General features: G+C 38.8%; 4 protein-coding genes across 5 annotated transcripts; 2 read left to right on the top strand and 2 right to left on the bottom strand.

Annotated features, from left to right (window-relative positions):
• Positions 1-1,532: 1,532 nt before the first annotated feature.
• arl14 (ADP-ribosylation factor-like 14) lies at positions 1,533-3,879 on the top strand. The gene has a single exon (XM_053502107.1). It carries the CDS (start codon positions 2,852-2,854, stop codon positions 3,440-3,442), a length of 591 nt encoding a protein of 196 aa, XP_053358082.1. The 5' UTR covers positions 1,533-2,851; the 3' UTR covers positions 3,443-3,879.
• A 385-nt stretch (positions 3,880-4,264) lies between these two features.
• gng5 (guanine nucleotide binding protein (G protein), gamma 5) lies at positions 4,265-6,600 on the bottom strand. Its single transcript, XM_053502119.1, has 3 exons — positions 6,438-6,600; positions 5,538-5,678; positions 4,265-4,768 (listed from the first exon to the last, which is right to left on the bottom strand). The coding sequence occupies exons 1-2, from the start codon at positions 6,516-6,518 to the stop codon at positions 5,553-5,555; spliced, it is 207 nt and encodes a 68-aa protein (XP_053358094.1). The 5' UTR covers positions 6,519-6,600; the 3' UTR covers positions 4,265-4,768; positions 5,538-5,552.
• Positions 6,601-8,313: 1,713 nt separating this feature from the next.
• LOC128533726 (meiotic recombination protein REC8 homolog) lies at positions 8,314-20,755 on the top strand. Of its 2 annotated transcripts, XM_053508055.1 has the most exons (18): positions 8,314-8,455; positions 8,739-8,807; positions 8,915-9,057; positions 9,901-9,979; positions 10,369-10,483; positions 10,574-10,631; positions 10,798-10,865; positions 10,969-11,041; positions 11,140-11,314; positions 11,410-11,596; positions 12,513-12,656; positions 16,424-16,493; positions 17,526-17,683; positions 19,506-19,554; positions 19,692-19,758; positions 19,834-19,929; positions 20,034-20,134; positions 20,248-20,755. In XM_053508055.1, exons 1-18 carry the CDS (start codon positions 8,400-8,402, stop codon positions 20,331-20,333), a joined length of 1,794 nt encoding a protein of 597 aa, XP_053364030.1. In that variant the 5' UTR covers positions 8,314-8,399; the 3' UTR covers positions 20,334-20,755. The 2 variants fall into 2 exon arrangements, with proteins under 2 accessions (XP_053364030.1, XP_053364068.1); XM_053508093.1 differs by lacking the exons at positions 8,314-8,455; positions 8,915-9,057.
• A 2,973-nt stretch (positions 20,756-23,728) lies between these two features.
• si:ch73-344o19.1 (uncharacterized) lies at positions 23,729-26,594 on the bottom strand. The gene is made up of 5 exons (XM_053495561.1): positions 26,357-26,594; positions 25,379-25,555; positions 24,301-24,465; positions 23,791-24,068; positions 23,729-23,734 (listed from the first exon to the last, which is right to left on the bottom strand). The coding sequence occupies exons 1-5, from the start codon at positions 26,418-26,420 to the stop codon at positions 23,729-23,731; spliced, it is 690 nt and encodes a 229-aa protein (XP_053351536.1). The 5' UTR covers positions 26,421-26,594.
• Positions 26,595-26,845: the final 251 nt, after the last annotated feature.

The raw sequence follows: 26,845 nt of genomic DNA, 5'->3' as shown, positions 1-26,845 counted from the left end.
GGGGTCGAGACAGAGGACCACCTAATCCCCATACAACTTGGCAAGGTTCTATGCTGGATGCCTGTCCTGACACAACCCTCTCCTTTTATCCAGTCTTGGGAGCAGCACTAAGAATTCCCTGGGTTTGGGTATTGGCTTAGATTTGAACCCAGGGCTTTTGCATTGCAGGTGAGAAGCCTACCATTAAACAACTAAGGTCCTTTGTGATTTTCTCAAGGACTGCTAAAGACCCCACACCCATGGCTGAACCTCAGGTCAAGTTACTTATTCACACATTCTCTAAATCATTTATCACGTACATGGTTGCTGGATCGGCCTGGAGCCTGTCCCAGGGAACTCAATTATGGAAATGAAATTAGCCTAATCTGCATGTCTTTGGACTGTGGGAGGAAACTGTAGTGGTAGGAAGGAACCCACCAAACCATGAGGAGAACATGCAAACTCTATACATACAGGGTGGGAGACTGGAGGTGCAAGACCACAGTACTAACCACTATGCCACCGTGCCTCCTTCTGGTCAAGTTAAATACTAAAAAACTACTTATCTTCTTGTTACCTGGAAGGATTCGCCAAACTACAGAGTTAGACAACGTAGCACAATGAATAATATTGCAGCGGAATAGCATACAAATTATGTATCTGCACCACTGAGCTTTGAAGTTGATTCACAACTGTTTTCCTGGCAGTGATGCACATTCCACCATGGCCTCGGTGTCAGATGAGTCCTCTCAAAATAGTGCCTGTGTTGTAGATCCAAGTATTTGAACCATTCACAGCACTGACTCCTATTACCTTGGCTCACAGAACGTCCTCTCTCACTATCTTTCTTGCTTACTGGAACTGACCACTGTGATTGAAGAGGACGTTAAAAGGAACTGGTATAAAGCTGAACACACACCCAGCCCTCGAGCATCAAAGACAAGCCGCCAGGACTGACTTGATGAAGAATATGGGTCGGTGTGGTCCGAAATCATTGACTGACGCTGAAATGCTTTGTGTTGGATCAACAGGCTCGACATGCGAGAACTTAACCAGGTCCTTCAACACGACCCCCGTGATTCGGGTATTGGAAAACGGGATGTGTCTCATTTCACGGTTAAAGAGATGCCTGGGTGTTTCCAAGGACGAAAGAAAGCGTCGCTCGGCCGGGAAGCGCAGGAGAAGCAGCTGCAACTGTACAGCGCTGGTTTTCGTAGAGGACCTGGCTGGAGGAGTTTGGATGACGCCAGAGGAAAACAGAGGAAGAACCTGAGAAGAGAAGAACAGAGTGTGATTTCGTCTTGAGGAAGTACACGAAAGCGACAGTGGCGCTGTAGCTAGACAGCAGGCTTGAATGCCAGGAGAAGAAAATCAATCCTGAAGGGCTGGAACGAGACGCTGTTAACAAATGGAACTCTTTTCAGTGAGAAGAGTTTATCTTTTATTGTTATTGTTTATTCATTTTTCCAGGAGTTCTTGATTTGGAACTGAAGTTTAGGAAAGTGTTGGACCATCGTCCAGTGGCAATAGACCAACAATAATTTCTTTCTTTCTTTCTTTCTTTCTTCGGAATCTTGAGAAGTGATTTGTATTTGTGGAAAATTCAGGCAGGTCCCGTGGCCCAAGATTCTGTATGGATAAAAGCTCAAAGTGTGATTTGTTTTTTGGGGAAAAAATGTTCATTTGGATCACTTTTGGTCTGCAAAACTGAATCTGAACAAATTTGAAATGTGTTATTTACAAACCAGTGATGTTTTCATGTTAACACTTTGATATGTGATTGTCAAGTTATTGTTTTGTCATAACCGATGATCAGACCACACTTTATTAAGACCATGGACCTTGCCTTATTTTTTACTATTGTTGGTCAGGGATTTAAAATGAGGAGAAAATAACCTATGATCCGTCCAGTGCACCAGAGATGGAGGACTTCACCTTGATCTTCTTCAAAACCACAACACACACGAAGATCAAAGTTAGAATGAGCATCGTGATGAACACTCCCATAGTAATTAAGATGATCTTGACTTTTATAATTTTGACTTTCAAAAACCAGCCTGAGATCTAAAGGCACAAAAACCAACGCCAATATGAAGTACATTCATTTCTGATGTGTTGCTGCAGCAAATCTGTACTGTTATACAAGCTGCACATTGACTTCTCCAAAATATATCCAAGGTTTATTTCTACAGTATTGTCCTTTGAGAAGATATACTAAAATATTTGCTGAAATTAGATGGGTGTACTCACTTTCGTGAATGGGTGTATCTATGTGTGAATTTGAGGTGGGAAAATGTTGCAGTTCCTCTTTAATCCTACAGGTGGTGCACTCTAAAATATCACACATTGTCAGACAGCAAAGCATGCTGTGTGGTAGGAGCAAAGTTGGTTCAGAACCAACACAAGTTTAACACAATCAGGGAAAATGTAGGTTGATTCAACACCTGGGTATCGTGATAATGTCGTATCGGCTGGTCCCAGGTGAATCCCATCCCTACCATAGATTGAGCCACTGAGGTCTGAGCCATGTTTTTAATGGTGATGCTGTCTGACAAAATGTGTGTGTACAGTTCGTGTCGTGACAATGAATCTTTTAACCAATCAGATGTAAGAATTCAGCGGGACTGAGATATAATGGAATTTGTATAATGATACAATAGTTATTGAGTCATGCGCTAGCCGTTTAACATTAAACATTTCTAGTCCTCCTGTGGAAGTCACTACCATACTTTGACCCCTGTGCCTTATCATGAAGCGCTGAAATGAGATAAGTGAGCAAGGACGTGTGTAATAAATCAACCAGGAGGGGGGAAAAAAAGCAACACTCTGTGCAAACACGTCAGGTTCAAGGCTGAGTTCCTGCACACGGATAATGGGCCTAAAGGGATCGAAGCTCCCCGATGCCCGCATTCTCCTCCTCGGCCTGGACGGAGCCGGGAAATCAACTCTCCTCTTTAAACTGAAGTACGCAGAGTCCTTTCAAACGGTCCCGACCGTCGGCTTCAACGTGGAGATGATGGAAGCGAAGCAGAACCGGAAGAAGATCACGCTGACCGTGTGGGACGTAGGAGGACAGGAGAAGATGAGAACGTACTGGAAGAATTACTACCAAGACACGGCCGGGCTTCTGTTCGCTGTCGACTGCTGGGACAGGAGACGTCTGGATGAGGCGAGGCAAGAGCTGGAGCGCGTGCTGAAGAACGAGCACCTCCGAGGACGTCCCGTGGTCATCCTGGCTAACAAGCAGGACAAACAAGGAGCGCTGACAGCGACCGAGCTGACGGAGACGCTTAACCTGAGGAAGATGTGCAGCAACAGGGACTGGTTCGTTCAGCCGTGTTCGGGGAAGACCGGCGCCGGGCTGCCGGAGGGGTTCAGGAGGCTGGCTCACCTGGTGAAGACCACCTCCGACAACAACATTAAAGAGACAGTGCGGTATCTGAGCAAGTCAATAAAGAGGTAGATGTTTAACCTGCTGCAGCAAACATCCCATAGCTCCAAGTTTTATTTCTTTATTATATCTATTTAAAACGTCCTGATGTCTCTTTAATCATGTCATGGGAATATTTAGCTTTTTATATACCTTTTTTTTATTTTCTTTAATTTTACTGAACTAGAATTTGTCATGTTTAAATATTTTTCCTCATGTTCTTTATTGTTTAATTCCATTAAGTTTTTATTAACAGCTCCACTTTGGAAATGTTTTAAAGTTTTTTTTAAACCAATGAACAAAAATGACCTTTCTTGAATTTCACGACTTTAATTTGTAAACCAAAGCTAATTGTGAAGATGAATCGTGCGCGTGCTGCTGCTGATCAAAGGTCTGTGCTTCATGAGAAATAATGGGAGTCACTGCTTTAATGTTATTCATGGTTATTAAATTTCATATTTTCTTCTTTTTTTTTATTGATGAAATAATGAATTATTTGAAGCTGTAGGAAATTTTTTATTTTTTAATGAAGTCATGCCTTAAAATTGTTTTATTTGCATCATGTATGTTCAGTATCAATTTGATTGGTTTATTTCAGGCACCGAATTATTACCTCACTTAAAAAAAAAAAATTTTTTAAAAAAGCAAAAAAAGCAAATGTTTGGGTTTACATACAGTATATTAAAAAACACTTCTTGCTGCTTGGTCCATGACATTTCCATGTTCCACACAGATTATCAGATTACTCTGACCAGATTATCGGATTTAACATGTCCAAAACAAACGGCTTCCAGCTGTACACTGTGGTGGTGGTGGTGATGATGCTCTGCCTAAACAACACACGTTAACACGGGATTGTGTACAAATCAATGGTTTATTCCGTACAAAAAGACCTAAGGCGGGGCATACAAAATGAGCACATAGTTATTATTAAAAAAAAAAGAAAAAAAGGCACAATAAATTAGAGCTTCTGCTGCCTTGTCACATGAGATATAAAAGTCTTTTGTCAAAAAGTGTCTTGACAAAAGCGCTTTTAAGACACGAGCACTGCGGATAACTACTTAAGGCGGAAAATTAGGTTTGTGTACAATCGTTTAGGACATTTTCACATGTTAATAAAAAAATAAAAAATAAAATAAAAAAAAAAACATGAATACTTTCTGTCCTAGTTTGTTAGTTAATGCCGATTTCAGACACGCTCCTGAAATGAAGAATCCAGTGCACAGGATTTTATATTGGGAAGAAAAAAAAAATCTTCATCGTAGTATGCTGTTTTTTTTTTCTTTTACGTTTTTAAAGTTATAGCAGACAATGGTCTATTCTCCAAATCAGAAACGTCACAGGAACAGAAAATGAGATCTGAAACAAGAAACAGAAGAGACAAGAATTTAGCAAATAAAATATATGACACTATATATAATATATATACACACAACACTTACAAATGCACCCATCAAGAACATAATACTTAATTCTCAAATAAAATTTTTGAATTGCACTTTTCTTGTTTAATTACTGAAATCACACTTATTTCAGAGCTTATTTAAATAACAGGCTTATTACATCAATATTCAAAATAACAGTTTTTAGTCCTCGACATTCCACACTGTCTTTTACTTCAAGTTAATCAGGTCTGATGACTAAGTAACAATCAGTATACCATACTCCATAATAAAGATGGTTGCTTAATCTTTCCATGTTTGCACTTATTCATCATGCTGGTGTCTGAATGAAACCACACCCCGACATTGATTTGTTTCAAACATTAACAATACTATCACACAATGAATGTTGTGTAACATTACAATTAAAGTGTAACATTGCCATGTGGTGTTTTGGCCTAACACTTAGAGGAAAAAAAGATTTTTCCAGATACAATACACTTCTTGTCCATTTGTCTACAACCTGTCCTTTTTCCCCTTATTAAAAAAAAGGGTTTAAGTTTGAGCTGTGAACCACGAATATCCAACTGATGGTCGTCTTTTGAACTATCCAAAAGCTTCTGTTTATGCTCTTCCGTGAGTTGTTTAAAGCACCGGTACACCAGCAAAGGAAAAAAAAAAGGGGAGACAGTAGCCTCGAATGGAAAGCATGGTCAGTAGAGGTGTTTAATACAGCAATCACTTACCGGCGGCAGGAAGGATCAGACAAACGAGCAGAGCTTTTGTGTCCTGAACGGGTTGGTGCTGGAAGACACGCCGGTGAGCAGCGGGTCCTGGAGAGCGTTCTGCATGCAGAACTGCTGGAGCTCGGCCGCCGCCTGGGACACCTGAAAGCAAAGGCGTCAAATCAGTTGGTCAAGTCTTGTTTTCCTTAAAGGGACATTTAATCATCTTCAAGAGTTCTGTATGTTTTGAGACGGACAGCGTTTAACTTTCGTGCCTTGTCCATGTTATCTATTTAAATAAAAAAAAAAATAAAAAAAAGGCAAGTGAGGAAACAACTGCTGTTTTAATGTACGTCAGAACATCAAGGGGAGAAAAATAAGGTTCTGTGTAGATTTAATAACATAAAATAGCTTAGGATGCATTAAAAAAGGCGTTAATTGTAATGAGGTAAATCACACCAGTGAAGCAGCAAACCGGAAACCGGAAGTAAGTCACTTTGCATCGTTTCCTGTTTAACAAACCCGCGCCTTAACAACAACAGCTTTAAAGCTGGAGTCACTATCACATTTCAAAACGTTTATTTATAATATTTAGCTTAAAGCGACTTTTATTTCACTTTTTCCCAGCGCTATGAAAGCTAACCCGAGTTAGCCGTTTAACAAAGCCAGCTCTGATATTACCCAACCCCAATCTCTGCTTCTTTACCATTTATAAACACACACTGTGTTTAAATACACAAATACATACTGTGTCCGGAATATTGACCTAACCCAGGATAAGAAAGGTTAATGTTAATAAACTGTGACCGCTTTATAAACGGCTCCGTGCGCCCCGAGGCCGACGCCCTAATCCGAGTAGCTCAGTTAGCATCGAGGTACCAACTCCCAAGCGGAAAAGCTCACAACGAAAAGTCTTCGCACCTTAACCCTGTCGATATTCGCTTCGAATCGTAGCTGCTGCACGACTTTCTTCATCGCGTTAATGTTGGACGATCCGGACATTCTGGCAAAAGATGAAACAACACCGAAACAGCGGGCGCAGTCTCAGTTTCCGTTATCTGGAAGCAAATATGGCCGTTTCTGTGAACTACGGCAAGAGACGAGGGTCACGTGAAGGAGGCGGAGTCAAAAAAAACAAACGCACAATGTTAAATTCTGTGTTTTATTGGTTTGTTTTGTTGGTCTGTATATTTTAAAGAGTAATCAAGTAGGTATGTTATATATGTTATATTGCATGATGTAATGTTATATTATCCAGATAATAATTTAGTAATTAACTTTATTTATAGACAGAATACAAGAATATAAAGAACTTAAATCATTAAATAGTTAAAACTATATACAGTGCTGTAAAAAAAATTGCCCCTTCCTTATTTTTGTTTTGCATATTTGTCACACGTAAATGATTGAGATCATTAAACAAATTTAATTACACAAAGATCACCGAAATAAATACAAAATGCAGTTTTTAAATTAAGATTTAGTTTATCAAATCATGAATAAACTGTGTTTTTTGGAGAAGCCACACCCATGCCTGATTACTGCCAGACCTGTTGAATGAAGACATCATCCAAGAACCTTGTCTGCATTTACAAAGAATTCCATTACATAGAATCTGACTGTCAAAGTGACGCACACTAAAAAAATCTTTAAAAGCCATGGTAAGAGCTATCATCCACAAATGAAAAATGGTGGTGAAAAGTGGTGACGACTCACCCAGGAGCTCATAAGAAACCCAGAACAACATCTAAAGAACTGCAGGCCTACCCGCTTCATTTAAGACTGGTGGCACAAAGGGCCTCTATGAGAGAGTTCCAAGGTTGGTTTCTAACCAAAAAGGAACACAAAGGCTCATCCCACATTTGATACCAAATTATTTTGATTATGCCTTGATTATTTGAGAAAATATTCTGTGGACTGATGAGACAAAAGTTGAACTTTTTGGAAGTTGTCTGTCCCATTACATCTGGTGTAAAGCTAACACAGCGTTTCATAAAATGAACATCATACCAACAGTCAACGTCGTGGTAGCGTGATGATCTGGGGCTGATTGACTAATGGCATGAACCGGCCATTAGTGTTTGACCTCAAGCTGAAACACACTTGGATTATGCAGCAAGACAATGATCCAAAACACACTAGCAGGTCCACCGCGGAATAGCTAAAAAAAAAATTAAATGGGTGGAGGATTGGAAAGCTTTTTTCCTTCATCATTTAAAACTTGCATGTTGTATTTAATCAGGTTATCTTTGTGTAATATTGAGCTCAATCATTAAGTGCGACAAAGGTCATAAAGAAAAAAAAATCAAGAGATAAAAAAATTTAATAAGGGGGGAATACTTTTTGTTTATTTCGTTATTTCTATATTATATCTGAGTGATTAATATTGATGGAGAACAGGGTATTCATGCAATGGTATATTGTACTGACGCAGACAGTGTCCAAACGCTGCAGAAATAGTTTATAAAATACCCTCAATCTAGTGTGTACTTTATAGTGAATAGGGATAGGCTTTTTCCCCACAGAGACAGAAAAGAACCAGTGCCATGGCAATATCGCTATAGCAACCAGACGCGACCAATCATCTGTCGCCGTTCTGAAACGGCGTTTCCGATTGGCTAGCTGATCCGCTCTCCTCTGACAGATTGGAGAGTTCTATTCAAAATAACGCATCTCAAATAGCTGCGTTCATCCTACATCAGTTTACTTTGTAGGCTGCAAAAAAAGAAAAACTAGCCATCTTGGGTAGCGCACTAAATATCCAAATGAGACGCGTCCGGGTTTACTTCAAATTCATTCAGCCTTCAGTGAAAGTTTAGTGTTGTATCATATGCGATTAAGTGGTATTTTATTAAACTTGATAAACCAAATTTATCGAAAAGAATGTTTTATTATCCGAATGTACTTAATCACAGAACTGGCTGCTTCGCCACAATATGGTGAGTTTTGCCTTTCTATTAATTAAAATCAAAATAGAGAGTGTTATCCCCGATTACGTAAATGTTTTACTTAAATATAATATTTCTGTTGCCTTTCAAGATAAGAAAATAAAATCTAAAATTTACCCTAACTTTTAATTCTTTAACTCTAACTTTTTTTTTTTACTGTATCCAGTTGTACTTAGGTATATACTTTAAATCGCCGGCAGAGGGCGCAGTAGCAAGCTTAACCCAAAATGTTTTTTGTTTTGTGTGCGCACTGCGCATGTGTCACATTTTACAGGCTGGCAGCCACGAAGGCCAGGAAGATGAACCGGAGGGATCTGCTGAAGGTGAACATCCAGAGCACATGGTGAGAGTGTGGTAGTTTATAAAGCTGAGGTGAAGGCAGAGGGATCCTGCGCTCTGATTGGTCAGCAGATGCTGATAGCCTGATGGTGTGTGTGTGTGTGTGTGTAGCACTGACATCATGGACTATGTGCTGGTACGAGTGCCTCCTCTGGCTGCAGGACTTCCTCGGCCTCGCTTCTCCCTCTACCTGTCCTCTCAGCTACAGTACGGAATCATCCTCGTCTTCCACCGCCAGTGCCAGCTACTGCTCGGTCTGTCTGTCTGTCTGTCTGTCTGTCTGTCTGTGTGTGTGTCTGTCTGTCTGTCTGTCTGTCTGTCAAATTATATTTATCTTTCTCCTTCTCACATCTTCTTCTTTTTTTCTTTTCATTCCCAATTCTTTCTGTCTTTTTTCTTTTTTCCATTCCTATTTATTTATTTATTTATTTATTTATTTAATCATTTATATTCCTAATTCTTTCTCTATTTCTCCTTTTTACATTTTCTTCTTTCTTTCTTTTTTTTCCTAATTCTTCCTTTTTTTCTTTTCTTTCCCAATTCTTTCTTCCTTCCTTCTTTTCTTTCTTTCTTTCTTTCTTTTCATTTTATTTCCAATTCTTTATTCCTACCTTTATTTATTTTCATTCCTAATTCTTTATTTATTTCTCCCGCTCACATTTTCTACTTTCTTCCTTTTCATTCCCAGTTCTCTCTGCCCTTTTTCTTTCTTTTCATTCCTAATTCTTTCTTTCTTTTTTTCTTTCTTTTAATTCCTAATTATTGTTTTCTTTCTCCTCCTCACATTTCTTCTTTTTTTCTTTTTTATTCCCAATTTTTTCTGTTATTTTTCTTTCTTTTCGTTTCAAATTCTTTCTTTCTTTATTTATTTATTTTCATTCCTAATTCTTTATTTATTTATTTATTTATTTTTATTCCTAATTATTTCTTTATTTCTTCTTCTCACATGTTCTTCTTTCTTTCTTTTCATTCCCAATTTCTTCTTTCTTTCTTTCTTTCTTTTCTTCTTCCTTCCTTTCTTCTTTTCTCCCTCCCTCCCTTCTTCCCTTCTTCCTTTCTTTCCACGCCTAACACTTTTTTTGACTGTGTTTCCTCAGAGGAGATCCAGGAGGCCATTGACCGGCTGCACCGTCACCGGGTCCAGGTGCAGATCGACATGCTGCCCGAGGAGCTCAGGTCAGAGGTCACACTTTACACTCGTCTTTGAATGAAGTGAGACACAAGTCTTTTATCTTTTATCTTACCTGTGCCCGGGGTGGGCGGGGCATATGCTCTCTCTAACTCCTGTCAATCACTTATCTTACATTTCTTTCTCTTTCTTTTTCAAACCTTGTTTATTATTTCTCTTTCTCACACAAACAGTTTTAGCATTTAGACCCCCAATCGAGTCACTTTCTTTCTCTCTCTTTCCATCCTGATGTTCTTCCTTTGATTTCATCCTCCCATCCCATAATTTGAGACATCCTGGTCATGTGACGGAGCGGATGAAGAGATACAGGGCAACTGAAACGAATCGTGTTATAGATCTTATGATTATCAGTTTAATTACCTTCAATGCGTTTCAGACAAACTCAAACCCTTCCTGACGCTCTCGCTCTTCTGACTGAGACGGAGGGGGCGCGGGATCCGTTCTTCGGATCAATAGAGTTTGGTCTGCCCAGTCCAAGTAGCCTCATGCAGGTAACCGTCTGTCTTTCTGTCTACCTACCTACCTGTCTGTCTCTCTGTCTATCTGTCTATATCTATGTAACGTGTTTCCTTGATTGACAGCTGGCTGAGGAAATGGGTGTGGTTTATCCGGAGAGGCCGGTGTCTCCGCCTTCAGAAGGTGAGCAGGATTTAATCCACCTCCACACACACACTCAGCATTAATACACATTTATTTTTATTCTTAAGATAAAATTTTTTATTAAGCCCTATTTTCCAACTCTTATAAAGCATGGACAAAGAAGCAACAGTGTGTGGGTGATTATTTATTTCTTTTCTTGCTTTAGGCATCACAGTGAGTCAGGAGTCGATCACGATCACCGAGCGAGAACCCGTCATCATGCCTGAGCCCGAGGTGTCAATCATTTGGCGTTGCTATAGCAACACTTGCCATAGCGAAAGCACCGTTTTACAAAAACAAAAAAAAATCTGATCTTTTGTCGTGATGTCATTCACAGTTTGAAGGGGCGGAGCTACAAGAGGCCGACATGATCGAAATGCTCCTGGAGCAGTCGGATCAGTTCCCCGAGGGTACGGAGCCCCCTGTCGCAGGCAGATCTTACTTCTGGTTGCAACAATGTTTGTTTGTAGGGGTCAGGTAGAGGTCAGGGTGGAGTTTTTCTTTTCAGGCGAGGACGAGCGGGAGCGCGAGGCAGAACAGGCCAGGCAGCGTGAGGGACGAGAGAGAGAGACAGAAAGGGAGAGGTGGATAGAAGAAGAGGTTGTAGAGAGAGAGCGAGAACGAGCAGTGGCAGAAGTAGAGAGGACGAGAGACCTGACCGGGTCGACCATCATCATGGAGCCGTACGTCCGCGTGAAAAAATAAACAAACAAAAAGAGGATGTGATGATAGTGTAACAGTCACCACAAAGTGGTTTAAACGTGTCTGATGAGTCCAGGGCTCAAACCACTGAAGTGCCGAGTAGAGACATCATCTCTCTGCTCGAGGAGGTGGAGCCGCCCGCCGCGATGCCCCAGCCGGCAGAGAGAGAGAGGACCCCGGAGCCCGTCCCTATTCCGCCGTCCCCGCCCAGTCCGGAGAGGAGGAGGGAGCGAGGCGAAGAGAGTCGTCGTCTGGAGGAGGAGGTGTGTGAGATACCACATCAACACAGGGAAAGTGATTTCATTTATATTCTGACTATTATTTAGAGTTTGTACATCAGCAGTGTTTACTTTCATCTTTTAACAGCTGTACTGAACACCTCCACTGCCATTCAGTTTCACACACACACTGTGTATATATATAATCTGTGTGCAGAGTCAGCTAAAAAAATGTATACACACTTCAGGAAAAGAAAAAAATGGTATGATTCATATTATATTAATATAATAGTAATAATAGTATCATATTAATATTATTATATTATCACATATATATCAATATGTAACTTAAAGCATTAAATCTAGTATTAAAATATTTATACAATTTTTTCGTTTCCTGAAGTGTGTATACATTTCTTGGACTTACTCTGTATATACACCTAATATATAAATTTTGATATATAAAATAAATACGCAAATGAATCGCATGACGGCTTCCCATAACCACATGTGCCGCCTCTGCGACACTGCCTCACACAGTGCCGGTTCCATACGAGAGATTTTAATTTAACGATTGTTAAAGGTTAATGTTTGCACAATCTGTTACCTCTAACTCTAAGTCAGGCATTTATTTACTCAAACACTGCACATTTATAATACAAGTAAATCTGAGTATTTTAAAATCGTGATTAATCACGATTAATCTTAGACTATGACTGTGATGAACTGTGATGAATATAGTGCTGTCAATCTATTTAAAAAATAATGTAATTATGGTTTATAATTTAATTATATATATATATTTATATATATATATATATATATATATATAGTAATAGTCTAAGATTAATCGCGTTTAATCAATACTGAATATATTAATCGCGATTAATATATATATATATATATAGTAGTCAGTAGTCGTGTGTTAACTTTCTGTTGTGTGCTCGTCTCTGTGTCACAGCTCGTCCCGATCCCAGAGGCCCCCACAGAGGGACCACGGAGAAGGAGGAAGAGGCAGCTGGTCTTCATGGACGAAGAAATACAGATATCCCAGGATGCACTGCAAACCCAGATTAATGACCCAAGCATTGAAACCAGATCCTTGGTACGTTTGAATCAGGAGACTCAGAGTCAGGATACAATTGGTACAAAGGAGACAGTTTATTGTGTGCACAAAGGTGGCCTGGGTGCTGTGGTCTAAACAACTGATGCTTAAACGAGACATACCCAAGGCCAAGATACATAAACAAAAAAAAGTGTAAAAAATGTCAAAATCGCACTGACATGGAATATTCTTAATGATTCACATATTATGTTGATAAGAAACATAAAACATATAAAAATACATATAATCTAATGTAATTAAATTCAATTTATGGGCTTAAACAACCCTAAAGCAAGCTTAATCCTGTAAAACTATCCTGCATACACAGTGTTGTAATCACCAGCTAGGTGATTATCCATTTACATATCCCAAACTGGGACAGGTCTTACGCTTCTGTCCGCGTAACGAGCGTAGATCATATCAGATATACAGTGGGAATAACAAGTAAAAAGCGAAGTAAACACTAGTGCAGTGTCATTAGACAAGTACAAGGCAGTAGTGTTTCAATCTCATGAGAAATACTACTATTTTTCAACAAAAATTAATCATGAGTCATCATAGATTGGACTGGAAGTGTCCCAAATGATAATTTCCCCATTGTTAGATTTAAATGAAGAAGTGTCTCCAAGCTAAGTTTTAAGCTATTTACACCTATTTTTATATATTTATATTTTTAAGACTCCTCCCCTTTTATTAAGATTCACAGTGGACACACAAACATTTAAGTACAATGTCAAACCAAAACAGAAGGCATTAGTGAAAACGGCTGGGTCTTGCTTTTAAAACAGCACATACGAACTGCAGACAATACGGGGAGTTGGCATAGGGCCAGTAGAGAGCTCGCTAACACCCGATGTGTCCTGTAGGAGGCTTGATATTCCCTCGTATCAGCAGCTTGTTCCTGCAAAAGACACACTCGCACAAACACACAAAAACAAACAAGAGATAACAGTATCTCGCAGCAGGCGCAGAAGTGTCTCATTATGATTTGAAAACATTTGTTTAATTGTTTATCCTCAACAAATCCATACGCAGACATAAGCAGTTAATCAGATGTTTTCGCGTAATAATGTAAAGTTAACTGACAGTCCAAAGGTTTACCATCTGTCCCTGCCTAACTTGTGTCCTGTCCACTGAGAGAAGTGAGGAACGCTAATCGTATTTACTGCGGGAAAGTGAATTTTCGCTTCAAGTTTAAACCCCGCGGCCTAAACGCCGTCGGATCGTCTCGAAGCTCTTCTCTCAGAGTCCCCAAACTGACCCTATTTAGGACATGGCGCCACTTCAGTACGAGTCCAAGTCCTGCATCCCTGACACGGAACACAGCGTCGTACGACATCGGATGCCTGGGCACGGAACTTGGGGCTCCACCATGTAGAAGAAAATCGATGAACCATTGTCTGAACGTCCGCGTGTCCTACACTGTGGAATTGTTGAGCCAAATCTGCAAGCAAGGCCTCAGGAGCAACATACTTTCCACCTTTTATCCTCCATGCGCCAGCAGAGTCTAGACTCGCCCCTTCATCCACCCAGGACCAGACCTCCAACACGGGAGCGCTAGCATACATGTCCATCAGGAAAGACCAGATTTGCTGTTCTTTGGTCTTACCATCACCATCTGCATTTAAATTCACTTGAAAAGCACGCTGGATGAGCTGAATGATCTGCCCTGCCACGTCAGGTGAGATAGACCCGTCTGGCTGGCGAGCTCCAGAGTTCAGATTGCATTTCTGCTTCTTCATGTCGGCCCTTTTCTTGCGGCATGCCTTCTGCCAGTGCCCTGGTTTATGACAGTAATGGCACACATTATGTCGAACAGATCGAGGTTTCCCCATGTTCGAGTCCCTCTCATACGCTGAGAGGCTGTCCGAGAGCTTGTTAAGACTTATCTTGCGCCATTCGGGTTTTAACAGCGGCAGCACCTTGCGTAAGTCAGGTGTTAAACCATCAGCCCATTGCGCAACAGGGATACAGCTGGACTCCACATCATCGATAGATCCGAACCCACTCCCGCCATGCATGAGGAACACCTGAGCGTAACGCTGGGTGAATTCCATCACAGACTCATTTTTGCGCTGCTGACAGTCAACGACCTTGCGCCAACACTCATTTCTGTCCACAAACGTGCGAACAATTCCAACAAGCCCATTGGTACATTCCTGCACCGAAGTGATCTTTTGCTGTTCGACGCAAGACCCATAAAAAGCTCTCAGCTTATCTACTTCTTTGGGTAGAAATACTTGCGAGCATATAGCGATAATATCCAGCGGATGAAAGTTATACAGCTGTATCTTACGTGTTAGTTGAGTCAGAAATGGAGCCATGCCTATCTCTCTGGGATGTTTAAAATCTTTTGCTATACGATCCACCTCTGGAGGAGATAGCAGTTTATAGGTGATACTTGCCGGATCTAGGCGAAAGTCGTTGGAAGATAACAGCTCTGGATTCTGAATCTTCTTAGATTTGGGCAAAGATAATTTTTCTGCCTGTTTCTCCATAACCTCAATCTTGGCTCGAAGGGACTTAATGGAGTTTTGAGCTTGCCCGCAAGCTTTCTGAGCGGACACAACAGCAAGTTTATAGTTTGCGCATTCCTGCGTGAGTTTAGCGATCTTTTCGTCACATTCGCGCTTCTCACGTTCAAGCACATCTCTGTCTCTGGTTGCCGTTTGCATTAGGAAAGCATACCACTGCCTGAACACTTGAACCGCTCCTCCAAGGTCTTTGCGCTGAACGCATGCTCTCAAAGCAGAAAAACACTGCTCCCTTGTCCACTCAGAACTCTGTTCGGAAATCCCGAGGTCCTTACATAACTTTGCCTTTTTCTTCTCGCACAACTTATCCAACATCTGCCCAAGCTCTTTTTCAAAGCTCTGGTTATCAGCATAAGGCAGAGATGATGCAGGAACTGCAGAGGAACGTCCCTCATCAGCTTTAGGCTTCTGAAAACACATCGCCATATTGTATGGATGGATCGAACTCACCCGTACCGTCATACAAAGGACCACCAGGGAAGAGTTTTATGTTGGTGATGTGATGATCGGTCGTCACTGCGATCAGACACAAATGGAGACCAAACGGATTCCAGCCAGAGTCACCAGGAATTGTTGAAAATCTTTCTGGATGACATATAATTATTGTATCTGACCAGAGGAATAGAGTAGATGACCATAAATCAGGAGACAGAGAACGAGTGTATTATACATAGGGAGGAGGGGTGGTTTTAAAGTCAGCCCGGGTGTTGTAGTCTAAACACGAGTCTTGTGCTGTGGTGCCAAGATACTGTAAGAAACAATATCCAAGGACATTCATGAGTCATGATCACGTTAGCTTCCTGAGACCCAGACTCGACCGTTGTGTTTGTTGCATTTTCTGTGAACGTAATCAAGGTCTTTAAATGGAAAAAAAACTTACCTAAAAGTTCTCATTCAGGTCTTAAGAGGCTAACATAGAATATACTTAATGATTACTCGCATGCTATGTTGATAAGAAACCACTAAGATAAGAGATACAGGATATCTCACACCGCTCACACACTCATCTCTCAATTAGTAAGTTGAACCCTGCAGGTGTTTCATAATGTGGCTTCATAATGAATAATTCGTACTACTTTTACGGACTGTAATGGTCAAGTTGACTTAGTTGACTTTACAAACACAGATTTGCGTAGTTTTTTGTTGTTGTTGTTGTTCCCTCAAGAATCACTGTTTTATGTCACAGTGTTCATGTTTATGGTCAGTTTGAACCTGGTGTGATTTCTCTCACAGGATGAGGTTCTGATCAGAGCACCTTCTCAAGTGAGCGAGCCCAAAGTACTTCTCAGTAACCCCTGCATGAGTGAGTACCCATTCAAACTCTGAATGTATTACTTAGCTGTAACAAGACTAACACTACTGACCAAAAATCTGCACATTTCAGACTTTCTGACTTTTACAGTCAGTAGTAGCATTTCCTTTTCAAACGTTTCAATTGTTTCTAGTACTGTCTGTATTTCCTGGACCTTTTTTCAGATTTAATATCAGATGGTTTTTGTCTTCAGTTTTATTTTCAGAATGATCTGATTAAATCTGATTATTTACAGTTTTATATACAGTACCTAAAATGTCATTGTTTGTATTTTTTATTATGTTAAAGTTTATTACCAGTAGGTTCAATTTCTGTCAGTAGTCTGAATTATTTTAGGTTTTCAGTCATTACATTCTTCATTTTCAGTAGTTTTTCTTACTTGCAAGTTCTTCTGGCAACTTAAGTAGTTTATGTTTACTGTCATTTCTTTTAATTTCACTGACAGTAATTAGTGTCTTTTTGTCAGTACTTTTAATTCCAATGTCAGTAATTTGTTTTCTTTTCTTCAGATTTATTGTTGTTGTGTTCGATTTTCAGTATTTTAACCTTTATTATAAGTAGTTCGGGGGATTGTTTTTATTGCTCTGGGAATATTTACAGTTTAACTGTCAGTGTTTTTTTTTGCTTTTTGTTTTTTGGTCAGTACTTTTAAAAATACTGTCAGTAATTGGTGTTTTTTAGTTTGACTGTTATTTTTCAGTACTTTATAGTATGTTTTTGAATGTAAAAGTTTCAATGTCAGTAATTTTTTTAGCAGTTATTCCATCAGTACTTCTGTATACATACTGTCAGTAATCCGTCAGTTTTCTGTTAGTTTGTTTTCCTTTGTTCTTTTCACTGTCAGCTTTTTTATTGTATTGTTTTTTTCAGTATTTTCAATCCCAATGCATATGATTTTTTTTCTTCAGTTTTACAGTCTGTAGTGTTTTATTTTTATTTATTTTATTTATTTCACGAGTTTAATCGTGAGTTTTGTAATCTGTTATCTCCTTATAACAAAGTTTTTTGTCTTGTTTCACACAGAACTTCCCCCTGAAATTCTGGAGTTGTGGAAGCAGGGCGCAGTCGTCCATCACACCCTTCCATCCAAACGCCGCAGGGAAGCTGAAGAGGAGGATCTCGAGGCTGTACGAGAGAGAGAGAGAGGAAGAGAGGAGCATGAAGAAGGAGAGCTTAGGGAGGTCAGGGACTTTATAAAAGGGAGTTAGTCCAAAATAATAATAATGATTTAATAATAATGATTTAATAATAATGATTTAATAATAATGATTTAATAATAGAAATCCAAATCGGTCTTGTGTTTTAAAGTCAGCAGTTAGTAGTTAGGTTTTAGAGTCAGTAGTTTGCGGTATTTCCAGTTTAAATGTTTGTGTTTCTTTTCAGTACTATTTTTTCTTAATGCTGTGATTTTTTTTCCTGTCTGGCAAATGATTCAGTATTACAGTTAGTAGTTTGTTAATTTTAGTATTAGAATCAGTAGTTTATTTTTACAGTAAGTCTCTTATGTTAATTTCATTTGTAGCGTCCATAGTTTTTATTTCTGTTTATTTTAGTTGATGTTTGGGCAGTAGTTTGTCTGTTTTTTAGATTTACAGTCAGTATTCTGTGTTTTAGTGTAACAGTCAGTAGTGTGGTAATTTCAGTTTAGGAGTCAATTATCTGTTACTTTTCTTGTAAGAGTAAGTTGTTTTTGTATTTAGTATTGCAATCAGCAGTTTTTGTTATGTTTAGGTTTACAGTCAGTGTTTTGTGTTATGTTTAGGTTTACAGTCAGTAGTTTGTGTGATATTTTTAATTTTACACTGAAAAGTTTAAGTTTTGGTTATTTTACAGTCAGTAGATTGTGATGTTTTTAGGTTTACAGCCAGTTGTCTGTCTTATGTTCAGGTTTACATTCAGTAGTTTGTGTTGTGTTCAGGTTTACAGTCAGTAGTTTGTGTTATGTTTAGGTTTACAGTCAGTAGTTTGTGTTGTGTTCAGGTTTACAGTCAGTAGTTTGTGTTATGTTTAGGTTTACAGTCAGTAGTTTGTGTTATGTTCAGGTTTGCAGTCAGTAGTTTGTGTTATGTTTAGGTTTACAGTCAGTAGTTTGTGTTATGTTCAGGTTTGCAGTCAGTAGTTTGTGTTATGTTCAGGTTTGCAGTCAGTAGTTTGTGTTATGTTTAGGTTTACAGTCAGTAGTTTGTGTTATGTTTACGTTTACAGTCAGTAGTTTGTGTTATGTTTAGGTTTACAGCCAGCAGGTTATGTTATGTTTAGGTTTACAGTCAGCAGGTTGTGTTATGTTTAGGTTTGCAGTCAGTAGTTTGTGTTATGTTTAGGTTTATAGTCAGTAGTTTGTGTTATGTTCAGGTTTGCAGTCAGTAGTTTGTGTTATGTTTAGATTTGCAGTCAGTAGTTTGTGTTATGTTTAGATTTGCAGGCAGTAGTTTGTGTTATGTTTAGGTTTACAGTCAGTAGTTTGTGTTATGTTTAGGTTTACAGTCAGTAGTTTGTGTTATGTTTAGGTTTACAGTCAGTAGTTTGTGTTATGTTTAGGTTTGCAGGCAGTAGTTTGTGTTATGTTTAGGTTTACAGTCAGCAGGTTATGTTATGTTTTGGTTTGCAGTAAGTAGTTTGTGTTATGTTTAGGTTTACAGTCAGTAGTTTGTGTTATGTTTAGGTTTACAGTCAGTAGTTTGTGTTATGTTTAGGTTTACGTCAACAGTTTGTGTTATGTTTATTTCACAGTCAGTATATTGTGACGTTTTTAGTCTGTCTTACATTCAGGTTTACAGTAGCATAAGTAGTTTGTGTTATTTCCAGTATTAAAGTGTGTTATTGCCAGTTTAATGGTTTTTCCTGTCAGTATTTTATTATAGAAAAAGGATTGACTTATAATTTTAATGGAAGTCATTACACAATATTTCATCATTCTTCATGAATCTTTATCAGTCAGTTAAAAAGAAAAATTAATGGAAAAACTACTGGCTGTTATTCTTGCTTCTATCCTTTATTTTGCAGATGCCCACAGAGATAGTGGAGTCGGGAATCTCACGATACGATACTCCAGGTCAGATGTCAGCCCCTCTCTCTCTCTCTCTCTCACACACACACACATAGACACACACACACACTTCTCCCTCCTCTGTGAACATTCCACGCAGATGGTGTCAGCGCTGTGCATTCAGATATATTTCTTTTTCCCAGTTTCCTCTCTGGGGATGGAGGTGACAGACAGAGAAGTCTCGCCCATGGAGACGCCTGAGATTCGTCGGTGAGGAGATGCACATGCAGATGTTTTAGTAGTTTGTTCAGGTTCGTTTAGATTCATCGCTTTTTATGTCCGCAGGTCTCCTATTGCCGTGTCCGTGTGCGGTTTGGAGGACATTCCAGAGGAGAGGGTTCCTGAACTCGAGGACATCGCGATGGAGACAGATCCTCTCAGGTAGGGTGTAAGTGTAGTACTCGTGCCATAAACCATACATAAATAACAAGATAACGTAATAAAGAAATGACTATTTTATAAATCCATGTGTTGTATTTTCACAGGCGAATGGGCGCTATTGGCGAGGACAAAGTGACATTTCACTCCCTACTGCCCCCTGGTGTCAGGCGCAGAACAATTGCTCAGGCTTTCTGGAGGCTGCTGGGTAATATACAGTCTGATCCTACAGAAATGTGCTTACATGACGTGTACCCTCTCTCTCTCTCTCTCTCTCTCTCTCTCTGTCTGTCTTTCTGACTAATGGTTGTGTGTTATCAGAACGCATCGACATGAAAGAGGTGACAGTGCAGCAGGACGAGCCCTACGGTGACATCATCATCATCTCCCTGTCACAGCAGCTCTGATTCCGTGATTTTATCATTGTATATTTTTTTTTTTTACTGTTCTATGAGTTTAAACCTAGATTTATTTCTTTTAACATTGTAATCACTACGTTCAAGGTGAATTATCGCATCTTATTTAAAGGGAAGGTTTTATTGTTTTATTTATTTGTTTAATGAAATCGAGTTCTGCTTAATAAGTGAATCTCATCAACTATTTTAAACATTTTTTATAAAATGCAGTTTGCTAAATATTTGAAATGTTTTCATTGTCTTTTAAATGGTTGATTATGAGATTTTTATATCGTGTTTCTCACTTTTTTAAACAAGCAAAAATTTCATGAGGTTATGTCACAGTTAAATTCAATCCTGTTATGCCGTCATTACTGTGTTTATTTTTTTATTGTTAGTTTTATAATGATGTACTGATGCCTCATTCCGTGTTGCGTGTGTATATTTAAAATTTGTATTTAAATGCATAGACTTTCAGATGTTAATAATATATGATTATTACTGATTGATCTTTAAAATCAATTACAAAACATAATTACATTTAGCTCAACACAATGTTTATTATGTTGATGTTTATTACATATTAAATTATTTTTAAAACTTCAATTTACAACTTGCATTTTTTTGAGCATGTGAATGAAATATTTAATCAGGGCTGTGCAAAATAATATCCAAAAGAAATAAATAATATAAATAAAGATCACCAGAAATCATATGAATGAAGTGAGTTTTGATGAGTGGCTCCATTAACTCACGTTAAAAGACGGTGCTGAGTATTCGTAGGACGTCCTTAACATCCTGTGTAAATTTTACAAAAATTCAAGTAGAATATTTCTAAATGTTTAAATCAACATTAATTAAATTAACATTTTCTATTTTACTTAACATTAATATAAGGTTATTATGCTGCGTCATTTACCTGAAAAAAAAAAAGCACACAAAAATAACACTTATACCAACATTATATAGAGTGTTAGGTTTTGAGACATTTCTTAATTTACATTTATTTACAGGTAACAAAAAATACATCATTGTATATTTATATACATTAATAGAGACCAAAAAAAAAAAACACACAACAGCATAAGGCACAATTTCTATTATTATGGCCTTTGTTTTTTGGATTGTTGTTTTGCTACAGAACACAATGTAAGATTTTAAAAGATTTTTAAAAGTTAAAATGGCCTTCTTTTCGTAAAATGTAGTATTTGTATGTATATGCAGAAGAGATTGTGAAGAGATTAGTGACATATCGTGTTTTATCACGTGTGTAGATTCATATATCACTATACTGACCTCAAAAATCAATTTACTTGTTTAAGATATACATTGTATATATGTGTACATAAATATACTGCATATATATACTGTGTACTACACTATGGGGGTGCAAACTTTTGCCCACAGCTGTGGGACCCTTTAGAATGATCACCCGCACACACAGAAGAGTAGAATAACACATCAATTTGGCACAAAGTTTAACAGGTATAAAGAAGAGTTCAGAAAAACGTCAATACTTTACAGAAAGTTTCACTATATTGAAAAACAACCTATGTCTTTTACAACCTAAAGACATAATTCATTGCTACATCTGATATTTACTAATAATTTAATATTATTTACACAGTCCTAGTTACACACCAAGCCATGTCTGCATGTACAACAGTTTGCTATTGAGAGGGAATAATTACTAACTGTATACTGTACATTAAGCTGTTGTTCAGGTTTAAAATGAACAAAACAAACAAAAAATATATAATAATTACTTCAAATTTCTTGTAACAACATCCCTTAATAGATGCACTGTAGTAGTAAAGTGTCGGGCTATTGATTCTCACAGACCCTTCAGTGCTGAATCCATCAATACTGGGCAGACATTATTTGGATGCTGGTTGGTTCTCGGGACGGCACTGAAGCCGACGTGGTGGTGTGTGTCGTGCTGTTACAACTTTCAGATCCAGCACTGCACTGACTGCACTAACTTATAGTTTTACTATAAGCATTGAGAATAATTTAAGATAATAACTTACAAGATACCTCCTAGCCAGAGCTAAACTATATAACGGTAGCAACTTTCGTTATGTCTTGTATAGTATATATAATATCACTCCCTGGAAGAGCTTGTCATACCTTTCAAAATATGACTTATAACCATTCAGAATACCAACTAATTCCATCCCAAACATATCTGGTGGTTTTGGTTCCCATGATATCTCACCAGAGGAAATTTCAACAGTCTGGTCAGTTTCTGGAACCTTTTTAATATGAATACCTTGACAACGGCGTATCCTCCAAGAGATCGTCCTGTAGGAAATAATGTCAGACACAGTAAAAAATAGGTAATATTTTAATAAAAAGTGATGAAGATCTACATTGTGTCATCTTTCTGGAGAACTTCCTGGTCAGACCATTCAACCACACATGAAACATATCTGTGACTTTAAACTGCTTAATATCTGCTTTTGTTGCTAACATGATCAGGTCTTGTAGGTTTTTACTGGATTACTGGTCTTGTAGGTGAACCTGGATAATTAGTTTACCATAGGGACCATTTAATGCTTGTTCAGTCTCAAGACAGGACTCTTACAAGTTATTCCTGAAGGATATTTTCATGTACATCTCTAAAAGTGATGCAGAATGCCACCAAATGCCTTGTTTTAAATCTTGCCAAGTTCTCCAACATTATCCTATTGGAATGGACCACTAGAAAGGACCTGTGTGGGTGCCGTCTTTCATTCCAACCAAGCAGAAGCCACACCTAATTCCACCTGTTTCATTTATTGTTCTTGGCATTCAATGGACTATCAAGCATGGGCTTCTCTTTGGTTGGAATAAAAACCTGCACACACACACACACACACACACACAGGCTCTTTCTGGAGAAGATTAAAAATTAAAGTGTATTCCCTTTGTGGGCTTCCTGTAGTGGTCGGCACTGGGGTTTGTCCACAAAGCCAAAAACAGACCTGGTGGGTCATTCCAACCACAAGATACTCATCAAATCATACAGACAAAATCTTGACTTGATTTAAACCCCCATCCTTCAAAATACAAAGATGCATTACATCTCTTCTTTGCTTTGGTACCAAGATGGCAGAATGAATTTCTCATGGTTGTCTTGAAACAATGCATAAGTTCCTATAGTAACACCTCTCCAATGTACTAGTATGCCCTCTTAGTACCACATATTTTTGATGGACACTGCAAATTAACTCTGTATAAGAACTTGAAAACATTGTAATAGCGGCTCACCATGGGAAGATCTTGCAGTCTGTGGAATTCAGGATGGCTGCTTTGCTGGCGAAATTTGCGGAAGAGCAAAATGGAAAGCAGAGCAGTGCTAATGATGAACACGCTGATCAAGCCAGCAAGCAAAGGATCCAACGGAAAAGGAGAAGGTGCTTTGTCTAAGTCTGGTGGAAATACAAACAGCATGGAGTATGACGCATGCAAAAAGGGAATACCTAACTACAACACACAGATTATGACTCCACCTACCTTCATCTCCAACATCTAGTTCAGATGGTTCGTCCGGGTTCTCGTTTTCCAAAGAAGCAGATCTATTGATTGAGTCTTTCAGAGTAGAAGCTGGAATGGAAGGTGGAATTAAAGATACTGATGGGAAGGTCTCAGGAGTTGGGGCTTGAGAAGGATTTTGATGTCCTTCACTGTGATTGGTAGATGAAGGGATGGATGATCCTTGTGTAATGGTGGTGCTTCTTAGTGGAACGAGGGATGGTATGATATCTAAAGAAAAAAATTATGATGTATTATGGGAGACACATTAAAGATAAAGAACGTTCTCCAGTCAGTTAACGCAATGTCCTAAAAATATTAGCGACATATTAATAAGAGTGCACAGTTGTGTTTATTTTAAAGAAGCCAAATTTTCAGCCATTTATCAACATGAGAAAGATTATGAAATATACCAAGAGAAATGGTCAACTTGTGACTTGATTTCTATAAAAAAACCTAATACCTTGTGATGGACTTTTGAACGTCTCAGGACTAGCAATGCTTTTTGACTGTTGAGGGACATCTGTTACGATGGTAGCGTCTGTCTTGGCGTCTTCTGTGTCTGCGATTTTCGTGTTTGCTTGGTTCATGGTCAAAATGGGAGTAGGAAGGGAGGTGCTGGATGCACCTAGCAAAATAAAAAAAAAAACGGTTAGAAGTGTGATTATGCAGAGCAAAATGATTTCAGAGCATCATCATGTGTTGTAAGTCGAGAACCTCTTACATCACTTTGACTCTGAACCAAGAGTGAGGCACATGTATATCAGCTCTAAATATAACCCTGTTTCCAGCCTGCAGCATTTACAAACCTGAGAAGTTGCTGAGCTCCCAGCCCTCGTATAACTCTTTATTAGCTTTTATATCCTTGCTCAGTTCTTATTTTAATGAAAATTGTAATGAAAATAAGAATGATTTCTTCACTATGAAACTCGACAGAGGTTTCTTTGGTGTTGATGGAAAGAGTGTTTGTGTTGCTTATAAAGAAACTGATGATGAAATTTATTGCATATATTTTATTACGATATTGGAGTAGAAGTTAAAGCCATAGTCTGGGTCAAAGGGTCAACCCTTAGGAGGCGCTCTCCTGCAAAAGCTTTAAATGGTTGTCCGAGATGCACGTCCAAGATTTCCCAACAGTCAATCAAAATCATGATAATTAATTTACCTAGAGGTTCTGCATTTCTGAAAGTCTTTAAAAGGTTCCTGGCGGGTTTCATGCTTGCTTTAGTACGTGATATCACCTCTGGAGTGCAAATCTGTACCTAAGGAGTATAGTGTTATCATAAACACTGTACTGCTGCTCGTCCCAGGACTGTGTCACATGATCTCTATTTTTTCTATCTGATTCTTTATGGTGTTTTAGGATGACATTACACTCCAGAGTGGAGCAGCTGCTTAAGCTTTCACACTAAGGTCCAAGCGAATTGGAGTGTTTTAGTGCCAGCTGTCATCTGTGGGGACACAAACTTTTGCTCTTGGCTTGGAATACATTGGAAGCATGAAGTTGTAGTTGTAATTAAACATAATTATTTTTATCTCACCTTGTGGCCTGTCTCTGTCTGTGTCAGCGCTCCTGATATCTTGTGGTTCAAATAGGGAACGAGAGAGGTCCATCCTTATAGGTTCTTTGAGGTCAGTGACCTTTGAGGTCACGAAGGGGTCAATGACTTCATTTAGCGACGCGGTGGTCAAGGCCGGGACAGGTGCAGACAACGAAGCTTGAGAGAGAACAATGGGAACAAATACAGGGAGGAGGAGATGAGCTAGTAGTCCAGGTTCAAGTAGGGGGTTTTGGATGTGTGAGTACAAAGCAGTCATGACCTTTAACTGCTACAGAAGTGCAGACGGTCCAACAAACCGGCTGCCGTTATAAAAGAGGAAAAATATACAGTCTAGAATTATCGGTACCCCTGGTAGAGATGTGTAAAAAGTATACCGTATGTTAAAAAGAATGTCTGTGTGTCATCCACGACTTCCTGTTTCACAGGAGAGAATGAAATGAGACACGACTCTTCATCCAGGTGTGCTAGTAATTTATGAATGTGATTCTAATAAAATCCATGGAAAGCATAATTAATAAACAAATAAATGAATAAAAAAGATCGTAGACAAGACTGATAAATATTCAGCTCGAGGCTGCTTTCATGATTAGTGAACAAAAAAAAAACGTGTGGTCTGGATTTCAAATCAGTGTGGCAGGTTGAAGTTCTCACTTCGAGGAGCTCATTAACAGTTCTGGAAGTGAAATTCTGAGCCTTCATTAGCAAGGTGTAAAAACAGACAGACAGACAGACAGAAAGATATAGGCAGACAGACAGATAAAAAGGTGAATAGATATAGGTTTTTTATCACTGATCCCGCAATTTCAGATACATTTATATTTTTATTTCTTTTCATCATCATGTGTCTAATAAAAAAAAAAAAAATAGAAACTAACTATTTCTGGGCGTCTGTACTAGTACTAAAGAACAACAACAACAACAATAATAATAATAATAAGGCAGTGTGAAGACTCTTACCTTTGAGACTCTGTGTGCTTGTCAGGATCGCAACACTCAACACCACACGCACAAGCACATCCATAATTCACCCCAAACAAATAGATGTATTTCACAGAATTTCTGATCTTCTCTGTGTTCTTACACTTCTTCGATCATTATCTCTAAAAATATCCTTGTGTCTGTATGGGCTTCATCACCTCCTTTGAAACATACACACACACAAACATGTGAGCCAGGTGTTGTGTGAGCAGTAATGCCACTGCCTGCGCTCAGATGTCAGACCCCACACCCACATGTGTGTTGGAATGAAGGGGTGTGTATGAGAGAGAGAGAGAGAGAGAGAGAGAGAGAGTGAGAGGGAGTGGGTGAGTCCGACATCGACTTACAAGCACGCACACTACACACTAGACCTTTTTTTTATCATTTCCAGTTTAAACCAGTGTAAAAGTCACCAACCCACATAATTTCTAAACGTATTTATCATGATAAGGTTAAAAGCCACGCCCA

Source organism: Clarias gariepinus, chromosome 1 (assembly GCF_024256425.1).
Source record: "Clarias gariepinus isolate MV-2021 ecotype Netherlands chromosome 1, CGAR_prim_01v2, whole genome shotgun sequence".
Lineage (NCBI taxonomy): Eukaryota > Metazoa > Chordata > Actinopteri > Siluriformes > Clariidae > Clarias > Clarias gariepinus.
The sequence above is the reverse complement of the archived record's forward strand: the minus strand, read 5'-3'. Positions and strand labels throughout refer to the sequence as shown.